The 13359-nt window shown below is 35.9% G+C and overlaps 1 protein-coding gene across 1 annotated transcript in view; it reads left to right on the top strand.

Moving 5' to 3' along the window:
- Positions 1–13359, top strand: part of LOC140166269 (uncharacterized) — a 299796-nt gene that overhangs the window by 239442 nt on the left and 46995 nt on the right. Inside the window, exon 3 of the mRNA XM_072189677.1 lies at positions 8351–8449. Coding sequence (XP_072045778.1) covers positions 8351–8449 — 99 coding nt within the window. The remainder of the gene's footprint in view (positions 1–8350; positions 8450–13359) is intronic.

Below are 13359 nucleotides of genomic sequence, written 5' to 3' on the forward strand. Positions count from 1 at the left end.
TTGGCCAAAAAGAAGTTTTCTTTAGCAATTGGACCAAGCAGCAACATTGTTAGCATAATTTCACCACACAAAAAAATGGTAAATTATTTGCAAAGCTCCATTCTGATTGGTGATTAAAATGAAGATATCATCTAATTGACCAATCAGAGGCAATGTTAGATTGGCAGGTAGTGCTCAGGGGAATAAGTCAAAACAGGTTGTTTTCACCTGAAACTTCGCGAAGTGAGATGCAAAAAGAAATTTTACCCAAGAGTGTATGAAAGTTTTAAAGAAATTTCAAGCTTTATTTTTGATTAAAAAAATAATGCTAGTGTAAAGTCTGAAATTCCCTTGCACATTTTAAACTGAAAAGAGTAACAGTAGCTCACTAGAAAGACAGATGATTTTGGTTATTTGTGGTGTGTATAATAAAGACTTGATCAATTTGCTCTTCATTGAGATGACCATCTTCCTTCCGGTCAGTTAGCTGTGTCAATTTCAAGTAGGAGTTAAACAGCACTTAAATCGCTGTGTGCAGTGACCACTTGCTATTATCAGTTTGCCAGGTAACTCATCAATTGCCTACTCAATCCTTAACGCTAGAAACGAGTCTTGTTTTTCACTCCAGCTCCGTCCTTGTGAAGTTGAGGTGACCACTTGTGATTCGCAGGTTTAATATTACTGAGTAGATGCTGAATATTAGATAATGTGTCAGCCTGGATGTGATTCCCATTTCATGTTTTTAGTGTGATTTGAGGACCTCTCGCTTTCTGTGGTATATTGGGATGCAATAGGGGATTTCCCTCCATTCTGTTTTTCCCATGCCCCAAGCATAATTTGGGTGTTAGCAAGCCAGATTTCATACACTTTTAGTACGGGTGTCACATTGGGAACAGCCTGTTTGTCTGAAGGGTCATTTGTCCGAAAAGGGTTAAAGGTAGGGTTTAAAGCATTTAGGTCCTGCAGGATTAGGGTTAGGACTTCTAGAGGTAAGGGTTAGGATAGGGTTAGGTTAAGATTCGGGTCAGTATTAAGATTTGAGGGTTAGGGTTAGGTTTAGGAATATGGTTATGTTTAGGTTTAGGATTAGGTCATAGGTTAGGGTGATAGTTACAGATTAGGGTAAGCATTAGAGTTTAAAACGACCCTTATCGGGTTTACGGACTAATGGCCCTTCAGACTATGGACCTGTAACCATTGTGTGTGAACAAGTTCAAGTTTGCGCTAACTTTTTCAGACCTGGGAGAGTCCCCGGTCTAAAATTGGTACTGTGCACTACGATTTACTCAAAAATGCATTTAAAAAAAGCAAAATATATTCCCTATATCCAAATTAAAGAAAATGAATTCTCAATTGATAGAAATATATACAACATTCATGGATAAGGCAAAAAAAAAGAAGTTATGTTGCCCTTAGCGACCGACCCTAATTTTTTTTGGCCTAATACACAAAACACCCACAGGTAGATATTTGGAAATCTGTGTATATGTATTTATGTTCCGATTTGGACGATTAAATTCATAGTCCTTGTTTGGAGGTGATAACATGTAGGGGTGTTTGCGTGTGGGTATTTGTGTGGGTGTGCGACCATGTCCCTGTCTTTGTCCTTTTCTTTGCACATCACAGTGTTTGTCCTTTACACTTTCTTCTCTCTCGGGTTCCTAACCACCCTACACTATGGACCACAATGGCCTCGTCCCAATGCCATCGTTCAATAACCTCAATTAACCAATCATAGATCAAAATTTGACCTCAAGTTGCGGAGTATGAGTTTGTGTACCCAAATTTTCAAAGGTCATTCAATGAATGTGCAACTGTATTGGGGTTAAAGAAATGTGCCCCGATAGATGAGCATGTTGTGGATCTTAGTGTTAGTCTCTACAAAAAAAGTGAAAAAACACCCACATACGTCCAAATTGGAGCATGAATTTGTTAACTACTCTCATTTGAAAACAGCTGCAGGCGACTCCGACAGCAAAACGTTACCTATACAAAGCGCTGACATTTCTAACATTGCAGAATTCATGATCAAGTTTGCCTCTTATGAATGCTCCTACTCGAGAATCAAAATGTCAGACTGACTGGCCTATATAATATGATCTATTCAAATTTTAAGTCTGGTCGTGTCGAGTTGATATTTAAAAAGGCATGATACAAGGGTGGAAATTAAATACTAGGCCTTTTAAGGGTACACCCTACTGCAGAGAGGCAAGCCTTCCCAGCATGCATCATTTCAAAGTCTTAATGCCCTGTGTGCTACAAGCCAGAGTCTTTTAAAATACTTGTACTAGCCATAAGCTTAAACATTAAAAGTTTTGAGATATTTTCTCAAAATATCAAGAGCTATCTCAAAAGCCACAGAGCTAGTCCAAATACTGATTCCAAATATGGTCATGAAAATTTACATTTATGATTTTTAAAGAAAATTTGATCTAGCCCAATTACTTGAAATGTATCATGGGAAGACTGTAGATATGACCCAAGACCCATGTTTGCATACATTTCAATACATTTTTCATTTAAAATTTTGAATTTGGTTAATGATTGTATGCAAATGAAGATTTCAGCATTCAGTTTAGCCTAGGGGAGAATTAGTATGAAGATTATGCAGAACATTCAAGATGGCTGCCATTCGAGTCAGTTGCACATACTGATTCTTTGTAGCACAGAGGTTGAAGTTCTTTGTTATTTAAGACCTTACTGCATTCAACAGTGATACAAGTTTCTTGATATATTAAGGTAGATGTGTTTTACTTTCCACAATACTATGAGAAATTTGAGGAATGTGCAATTAGCTTGATAAAAGCATTGGATGATAGCTTGATTAAAGCGTGTTTATGCTGGGCACTAAACATTTATTACCCAGCATTAGCGGCCAACCAACAATCCAATTCACTAAACATCAGCGCTTTTCTGACTGAAGCTCAAAATACGGATTTTGATGTCTACCAGAATTACTGCCAACTTGCTTCGCGGTCAAATCTTTCGCAGTCACAGCGTTTTGGCAGTTGGTAAATTGTAATGATATGTTGGGTGTGTAAATGTTCTATTTAAGGGATCTAAAATGAGCGTTTATTGCATTTCGACAGTATTTTTGTGGGACATGAGAGCACCTCAGACCTATCGATTGCATTCTGAATACTGAAGCATGTCTTTCTGATATCAAATAATTTTCATTTTTGAAAATCACAATATAATACAAATTTTATGACAAATTATAAAAATTTGATATTTTTCACATTTTTGATATATAACAGTCCTCGGTAAATTATATAAATCTAATGATATATTCTTAAAGTGTATGTAGCAGGAGGAAAAAGCCGACGGTCAATTGAAAATTTTGACCTTTCATATTGAAGATATGGATTTTTTCCCAAAAGACCTAATTTTTTTGGTGTTTTGGGAAAAAAAATCCATATCTTCAATACTGAAAGGTCAAAATTTTCAATTGATCGTCGGCTTTTCATCCCACCTACATACACTTTAAAAGTATAAATCATCAGATTTATAAAGTTTACTTCAAGTACTGTTAAATATCAAAAATATCAATTTTAATGATTTGCCATAAAATGTGTATTAAATTGCGAATTTCAAAAATCAAAATTATTTGATATCAGAATGACTTTCTTCGTATTCAGAATGCAATTCGATATGTCTGAGGTGCTCTAATGTCCCAAAATAAATACTGTCCAAACGTTCATACCCCAGCCCTTAATGTGATTAGTTTTGTTAGTGAGATTATCCCTGGAGATTGTCATTGGAAATACAGTGAGGTGGATTGTTTTTTAAAAATACACATCATGTAGCAGAAATTTGCAATTAAAGTCTTCATAGGTGTAGAGGACACTATTCATGAACACTGGGTTGCCAAAAGATTTCAGCCCAAATCGCGGGTCAAATAATCGAAAAGTCGCCCAATTTTTCTCTTTACCATTGGTTTCTATGGGGCAGGAAACTATCGGAAGTCGTGGGAGCCAATGTTGAAAAGTCGCCCAAATTTTTTCTTAACCATTGGTTTCTATGGGACAGGAAATTGTCAAAAGTCGCCTTCAAAAGTCACCCAATTGGGCTACCAAATCGCGGGTTTGGCAACTCTGCTCATGAAAAGATGAAATTACTGGTGAAAAGTTGGAAGGAAGGTCCTCAACATTGCAACAACCCCTCAAGAGTAATTCAGAAGTCAATATAATCATTGTCATCTATTGATGACTAAATTGATGGGCATATAACTGATGACCACTCACTCCAGTGCAGACCAATATCATTGTCATTATTTAGGGTACTACACCCCTGCCCAATTTGTGCCTATTTTTGCATTTTCTCAAAAATTATAGCGCATTGGGGACAAGTAAGATCACGTATATTATAGGGCAAGGACTACAACTATTGCACTAGAAATTTTATTTCAGCACAGACAACAGTTGTGGAGTTACAGTCAAAAATAAGGGAAACCCAATATTTGATCAATAAATCAATAACTACTTGCTTTGAGTTGCTGAATTTTCAGTACAGTAGTTGTAGTCCTTGCCCCTATAATATACATATCTTACTTGCCACCAATGTGCTATAATTTTTGAGAAAAATGCAAAAAATAGGCACAAAATTGGCCAGGGGTGTAGCACCCCCTTAAGAATGGCCATTTATTGGAATTACATTTGTAACAGTGGCACATGCACTCCAACATAAAATAAGGACAGTCTTGATCTCCGAAAAGGACATTGACCCTTTTGAGTACACAATTGACATTGTGAGCTTGACAAATAATAAATATGGAGGTATGTCTGGAGGTGTCCCTGAGTTGATGCAGCGACCGGAGTATGAGACAAATAAGTAGTATGCGAGTGAAAAATATGGCAACCTTATTTTAGTCCAAAAGGCCCTTTCAGTGCTTTTTGAAACTAATTAACATAATTTGACCCACTTAACGTAAACAAAAACAAAAGTTGACGTTTTATTGGGGTGCGGACAACCATATTCTTCGCATCTCAAAAATTTGTTTCCCGGAATAATGTAGACCGTAAAAGTTTTTAGCCTTACAATTTCGCCAAACTGCCCAATTTATAATAGGTTCATGAAATTTGGTGGGAATGGCCACCTTAATGAGGCAAGTAATGTGAAGGTCATTTTGGGGCCAAGTGAAATTGCACCAGTTAAAAGGATGGGCGTCAAGGTGGAGGCATTGCGGCCGACGCTGTGCGTCGAGAACCGTGCAGGTCGAGAACCGCAAAATTCTAGTTTGTCACACTTTGGCTGGGATCACTGAATAGGCCTTTAATATTACAATGTTAATAGCTGTAATCATCTTTGATCAGTTCCTGTCCATGAGTATGCTTTGTATTAAATGTGTCAATCCAATATCTGTGCTATTACAGAGAATTGTCCCTGGGAATTGTCAGAAAAAGGATGTTCTATAAATGGATACACTTGTTTTATAGCATCCCCTCTCTTCTCTCATCAAAACGTGAGTTTTTTTTTCATTTGTGAGAAGCTTTTCTTTTTCTCGCCATCCATATGGAATATCTAGGCCAAAATATGTTTCTTTGAATAATGAGTGGAAATGGTCTGGCCTGTGGTTAATTCATTCATTGGCATACAGTATTTGTAGGTCAGTCTGATATGTGACATGATCTGGTCCATGGAGGCCAAAGAAGGCATATTTGAAAATTGAGTTACTATTATAATTACCTTTAAAAATACAAACAGGCCATCATTTACTAAAAACACCAAGGGTCTAGCATTCTTGGTTATTAAGTTGTGAAGTTTGTGATGTTTGTTTTCTTATGTATTTTATTGGTTTTTTTTACTCCATATTTTTTGCCTTTATCTCAATTTCAAATGTGCCACCTTTGGCCTCAATGGACCAGGTAGTGTCACATAATACTCTTTAGCTCAGCAAATCAAAGGAGATACAATGTTCAACTTAAAACTTCACATGTGCTGAACGAGTTTGCTCATGGTCATTCACTTTATAATGCACTCATTTACAGCATATTTCCTTTGTTCTGGGAATCAGTCCTGGATAGGTTTGAGAAGAATGCCTCAAAAATGCAATCAACATGATAAAACCTACTTACTTACTAGACAACACCATAAGGGCTTCCTGTACTCTTGTATGGAGTGAACAAAGTGTTTTGAGGGTCATTCAAAAAGTTGTGCCTGTGGAACATGGAACTGGCACTTGCAGTATATTAGTGGAAGAAGGGCCCAACTCCAGCTCAGTATTAAGACCTGTACCGTTGCCATGGAAACATCATATATAATTTCGAATGTTTGTACTATTGTATGTTCATGTATTAAATGTCCCCTGAAGATGAAAACATTCTGTCTATAAAACTTCCAAATATTAAGGGTTTTTTTAATATCTCAAAAACAGTTTTGATGGAGTTGGGCCCTTCTTCCACTCAGGTATTCAATTATGGTTAGCTGTAGGATTATGGTTGAGGGCGGTGCACACTATTGCAGTTAAAATCCATACACACCCTGTGGAAGACATGACCTTAATCTTCCACACAACGGAGTTCAGATTTCCCATTCAGAAAACCCCATTAAAATTCACACTCCCTGTGTGGAAGATTCTGCAGGGGTGTATGGATTTCAACTAGAATAGTCCAATGCTCTGAGAGTAGAGCTGATTTGAATGACCCTGGTGTTATTGGTTATCAATGTTGATTGTTGGAACCAACCAGTTCCTGTCATTTCATTGTCTTTCATTGTCATTCGCCCTATCTATGTAAAACTGCGGCGATTTGAATCATTCACCTCCAACTTGGTAGTCTATTTTTGCTCTGCACTAATTTTCATGGAGTTTATTTTGAAATTGGTTACATATATTACACAAATGGTTTATATTGTATGTGTGTTTGCATTCAGATTTGAGTAGTTCATGAAAACATTAAGCTTGATGGAATGCAAAATTCATCCTTAACATAAAATATAAAATAGGAAAAAAGTATAATATTATTGATAGGAAACTACTATCATGTCTATAGCCTTTGTTTTTGTGTGACACACTCTGCGAGGTCATTTCCAGCAATCTGGCGTAACAAAATCCTGTCCGATGCTCACTTTTGTACTGATACTGGTGATAGTTCATGTATTACGCTCCAAATGCTATACTGATAGTTGAAAACTTGTGTGGTAATCTGTGGACTTGTTATGTGAGGAGAACCAACCCATGTACGGTGTATTAGCTCATACATTGGAGTAGAATACCGGAGATAGCAGTGAAAGATGCCACCGGGACACCTGTTGATAGCACCAGGTGAAATACTGTCATCTAACAGCATTTCTGATTGGTTGATAACTTGAAATGCTTGTTTCAATTGCCAATTATGACTAGGCTTTAAACTATTTATGGTGAAACTTGCATTTGCAGATGATCTTATTAATACTATCCTTGATTAGTTAAACATTGGACACAATATTCATTTTGGCCAATCGGCAGGTAGCTCTCATGGAGTTACAGTAGATACATTTGTGTTATAATTGAGTGAGTGAGCGAGCAAGGAGTGTGTAAGTGAGTAAGCAGGCGTGAGTGCGAGCATCAAGTAAGCGTGCGTGTGAGCAACCAAGGGGATTGTGTGAGATAACAATGGAATATTGAGTGAGAGCGAGAGAGTCAGCGAGCAAGCAGCGGCAAGCAAATCAACAAGCGATGACAGATCCAAGTTAATGAATGAGGATTTACCTGCTGCATGTGTTGCTGGGGTAAAGGTTATTATTTGCAAGTATTGTATCACAGCGCAGATCCTGGAGAGGATCTGTGATCACAGGCTGTTTCATCTTCTTTTATGTAGGCCTATATGTACATGTATGTATTTTGGGCTATTAATCCTACATGCTATGATATGTGACATACCATCTTTAACTTGCTCAGTACCTATGCTATTGTACTCATGTTGAAATCCCCTCGATCTCTGGTATGCTTGGTTGCAAAGTTATCAACTTTTCATATGGTAATTTTCCATTTTTATTCCTTATTATTATTGCCTATATCTTAATTTCATTATCACCAAGTTCAGTCTGATTAGATAAGATCATGTCACATGATTGTAATCATTTCATATGCATTATAGTTTTCAGCAGAGAACTTCAGCGGTCTGCCAATTTGGCGTAGTTTATGGCATATACGAAAGTGTGGTTCTGATTGGCTAATTGAATCACGTCATCATCACATCGGTACCTCATTCGCTGGTCAAGCTGTGTAGCAATGTGTGACCTAGTTCTTTTTACACGGTAATCAGACAGAGCAGACGAACACCGCTGAAGTAATTTGCTGAATGGTATAGTTACTAACAAACTTAAAATGTTCATTGTCCTGCATTTTTAAGTAATGGATTAATTTATTCTGTGTGTGTTTTTTTTACTATAGGTGATGTACGGTTCAAATCTACCAAACCAGCTATAAACAAACCATGTGGAGAGAGAAGAAGAAGTTCTATACCTGAAAATGAGATGAAAATTATTGAAGGTAGGCAAAATGTATGATCACCCCGTGCAAATACATCTTTCAAGTAGAAGGGGGGGCAGTGAGGTGTTCAGATGAATTTATTCTGAGGTACTAGGTGACCATTTGCATGAAATAGTGCTTATTTAAACTATAGCTAACTGTAAAAGTGACAAATTTTGTGCATGTATTTTTGTACGCTTTTCCAATTTGAAATTGTTTCATGTGTTATTAAATTCATGATGATTCTATACTTCCATACATAGAACTATACACAAGGAATATATTTGTGGGTTGTTATTTTCATGGTAGTTGCTTGGAGCAAGAAAAATGTGAAAATAAATGTGGTGCAAAAATTGCACTTTTGCAACTGAAATGAATTATCTGATATTTTTGTAAGTACTAGTTTTGGTTTATTCAGTCGTGATCATTTATCATCATTATCAAATGAATTAGTGAGGTTATATTTGTTATTTCAGCCCAAATGTGAGGACATCAATAATAGGCTTAACCTAATAATGTTCAATAAAATTCATCATGCGAGTAGAATGAAAAACATACTTAAAGCCAAATCAGAATACTATGGCTCCTATATGTAATGTCCTTCTTCAATTATAGCAAGTGTTCAAACTAAAGCATGTGTCTGTTTGCTATACACAACCAAAAGGAGCTAACTGGAATGAGAACCTTGACTATATGCAATTTGTTAGTAAAAAAAGAACATTTTGCCTTTGCCAATAAAAATGTGGCATTGAGCCTTGATATTCCATTCATTTTGTTGTTTTCATATGCGTTGCTAAATCTGTAATATTGGGGGCAAAAGAATCCCATAAAATAAGCATAATGCAACAAAAAAAAACCTTGGTTGGTGGAAAACCTTTGGCCAAAAGACAGCTGATTTTACATGCATACAATGTACAGCAAATTTATAAGAAGTATGTTGAATGTTATGGGTAAGTAACAAATATGGGGCAAACAAAAACTGGACCAGGTCAGCTGTCAGACAACCTCCTTTTCCCCTCTAAATTCGAACACTGCTTAGAGCACATATAACACTTTTCTTGACTTTTGCTTCAGATATCATTACTGTTATTGATTACCAGTTTGTCTGACAAATGAAACAAAAGTACAATATATTATACCAATATATGCATTCAGCTAACTTTAGTTCTGCTTTGAGCACATATAACACTTTTCTTGACTTTTGCTTCAGATATCATTACTATTATTGATTACCAGTTCGTCTGACAAATGAAACAAAAGTACAATATATTATACCAATATATGCATTCAGCTAACTTTAAGTTCTGCTTAGAGCACATATAACACTTTTCTTGACTTTTGCTTCAGATATCATTACTATTGTTGATAACCAGTTTGTCTGACAAATGAAACAAAAGTACAATATATTATACCAATATATGCATTCAGCTAACTTTAAGTTCTGCTTAGAGCACATATAACACTTTTCTTGACTTTTGCTTCAGATATCATTACTATTGTTGATAACCAGTTTGTCTGACAAATGAAACAAAAGTACAATATATTATACCAATATATGCATTCAGCTAACTTTAAGTTCTGCTTAGAGCACATATAACACTTTTCTTGACTTTTGCTTCAGATATCATTACTATTATTGATTACCAGTTCGTCTGACAAATGAAACAAAAGTACAATATATTATACCAATATATGCATTCAGCTAACTTTAAGTTCTGCTTAGAGCACATATAACACTTTTCTTGACTTTTGCTTCAGATATCATTACTATTATTGATTACCAGTTCGTCTGACAAATGAAACAAAAGTACAATATATTATACCTATATGCATTCAACTAACTTTAAAAAAAAAGTTTACCAGTTTACTAACATCAAATCCCGTGTTACATTCCATGTTACAAAAAAGCAATTTTGCCGATTTTTGCTTTTCATTACAAACCTTCAAAAGTACTTGTTTCACAAATTTAAATGACCATAGACTACACTACTATTAATACTGTTCTTACCCGATTTCTTGTTAATGAAATTGGCCCTCCACTTCAATAGACGTCATCGGCGGTCATTATTATTGCTACAAATATTTTTGTGGGTCTACTAAATACTAATGGATAAATAACCAATTATAATGTCATTTAAAGTCATGTTTTAAATGATAGACACGGCACTTGTGTTATTCCTTTATTGGTTTTTTTTATAATTTGTACAATATATTTACTATCATGGCAAAGTGGTCTTTAAATTAACTTAACACAAATTTATTGTTTAGTCCATTTCGATAAGTCCCAAAACCATCAGTAGTACGTCACATCAATGTTTATGATCTTTACTGCGCAGGTCAATGTGCACATTTTTCACATGGGAGCTTTTGCATTTTGTTGAAGAAATTTTTACTGTTGAATTCATATGACAAAATAACTGGTGACACAGAACATAATGCAGAAAAATGGATTGATATAGGAGTGGATTTAAACATTGACCTTTCCACAGATCCATATATCAGAATAGTTACGTCAACTTAGGATTAGTACTGTGATAGAGCAGCGGTGTAGCTAGCTTATCGAGATAAAGAAGGGGCACAAATTTGAATCGGCAGTCTTAAATCTAAAAATATCAAGAAGATTTTTAAAAAAGGTTGCTCCCAAAATACAATGTAAGAAGAAGAAAATGCATTCTCTTCATTTACATTGGAAGCGCTTTAATATGAATTGACAATAAATTCATGTCTTTCTATCAGCATTGTGGGGTTTTTTTTCCAGGGGACATGCATGCTATCAGAACTTGATTCCATATTTACAGTATTGCAAAAGTGGTCATTTTAAAATTAAATCTCGCAAAAAATTCAACTATACAGTAAAACAAGCAAACAGATTCCTTTGGTATTGCTTTAACTATTCATATCTCAGACGCTACCGATTCAATTTCGATTTGTTTTCCAGCAGAAATGTAGCGCTTAAGTGTATCAATTTAATAAGTCAGAATGTATTATGGATGATACCCCTATCATCAAGCTTTATCGCATCAGCTTATTTCTGTTGGATTCAAAGTCTGTTAAAAAATTGGAGACACTTTATTGATAACCCATTTAACAGCAGAAATATACTTTGTTAAGCATTGAGCTAACCCAATTGAATGATTTTCTTACCAAATTTACTCAGATGTTTTCTTAAATCTGGTATTTTTTTCCCTATCTTCAGATAACATTAGTTGTCAAGTTGTTGAGTTAACCCAATTGGATGATTTTCTTACCAAATTTAGTTTATGTAATATGTGGATACTTTTTGTATGGGCGGAGCCATAGGCGGAGAGCCATACTTTAATTTTGTTTTGCAATATTTGTTCGCACGTTTAAGGGGTTATCTAACGACTGTGTAGATTGAAAGTTGCAGGGTATATAGTATGTAAGCGAAGGAAGAAGTAGATAGATTTTCTATAATAATATGTGTTCAGGAGAGGAGATATTTAACAAAAACAAAAACACCCAAGTCCGTCAAATGCACGAATAAGAATACGTGTATAAGATAGGCCTATGCACCATTGTGCATGATTGTGGAATTGCCGCAGCTGATTAGAGTCGTTCATTTCGTGCGGTACCTGATTAGAGTCGTTCATTTCGTGCAGTAAATAGCGGGCAATGGGTGTATTTTTTGTTTGCTTTTGTGTTGCTTTTTGGAAACGCTCATTTGTTTGCACAGACCTAGTCTTCTACACATCCAATTTATGTCGGGCGATCCGAACAAACATCGTGATAGCCACATACAGTCTGGCCCGAGGCACAGACTATCAAGTGTTTGTTTACCAGTGACCTTCAATAAAATCGATACTGTAGTACAAACATGCTATATACAGGGTGTCCCTGAAAGAACTGTATCGTCGGAAACTTAATTGTTTGGGTATTTTAACGACACAACTAAACAAAACTAAATACTTGGTGCGGTTGAGCAATAAATCGGCTATCACATACTTTTGACAATTTGACAAAAGACGAAATATTAAGATTAGATTAGATGGCATAATCACTGCTCATCATAATTTTTACTTCATTTACTGTATAAAACATACATCTTTTGATTCATTATGACACCAGATTTTCTTTTTTTTTGAGAAACAAAAATCCTTCCAAACTTTACATAGAGCCAAAAATTTACAAGATGAATTTTTTTATTTTGGCATAACAATTTAGGGAATTTTGTTTTTGTTTGTTAACGTCTGTTTTAATACGCTATAACTCGGTCACACCCTTTCTAACGCAAAATGAACACTTTCAACATTTAATTTTGAGCATGGAGAAAGGAAATCATAGCTTCCCTCCCTGTTCCTTCCCATTTCCCCTTCCATCCAAGGTCACACAGAGTTCATCTGAGGTCAAATTACTAAAAACTGTCATATGGGCACGAAACTTGGTGGGCATAGTCAACACTTAGAGTCAATTTTTGGAAGGTCATTTCGGGGTCATCCGAGGTCACCCCGGGGCATCTGAGGTCAAATTACTAAAACTGTTATATGGGCACGAAACTTGGTGGGGTATATTCAACATTTAGAGTCAAGTTATTGGAAGGTCATTTCGGTGTCATCCGAGGTCACCCAGGGGTCATCTGAGGTCAAATTAAAAACTGCCATAACAGCATGAAATTTGGTGAGTACAGTCAACATTAAGAGTCAATTTTTGGAAGGTCATTTTGGGGGTAATCCAAGGTCACTCATGGGTCATCTGAGGTCAAATTACTAACATCTGTCGTATGGGCATGAAACTTGGTGGGTACAGTCAACATTGCTAGAAAACTGTCTAAACATACAAAATCTTCCAACACACGGCTGGGGTTGTTTTGGTAAAGCAATACCAACACCTGTTGTGAACTCGACACCACGAGAGGATTTTCCATATCCCAACCCGTGCTCTGGGCATCTTGTAAAACATAAACATTACACAGC

The sequence above is a fragment of the Amphiura filiformis genome, chromosome 12 (genome assembly GCF_039555335.1).
Source record: "Amphiura filiformis chromosome 12, Afil_fr2py, whole genome shotgun sequence".
In the NCBI taxonomy this organism is placed as follows: Eukaryota; Metazoa; Echinodermata; class Ophiuroidea; order Amphilepidida; family Amphiuridae; genus Amphiura; species Amphiura filiformis.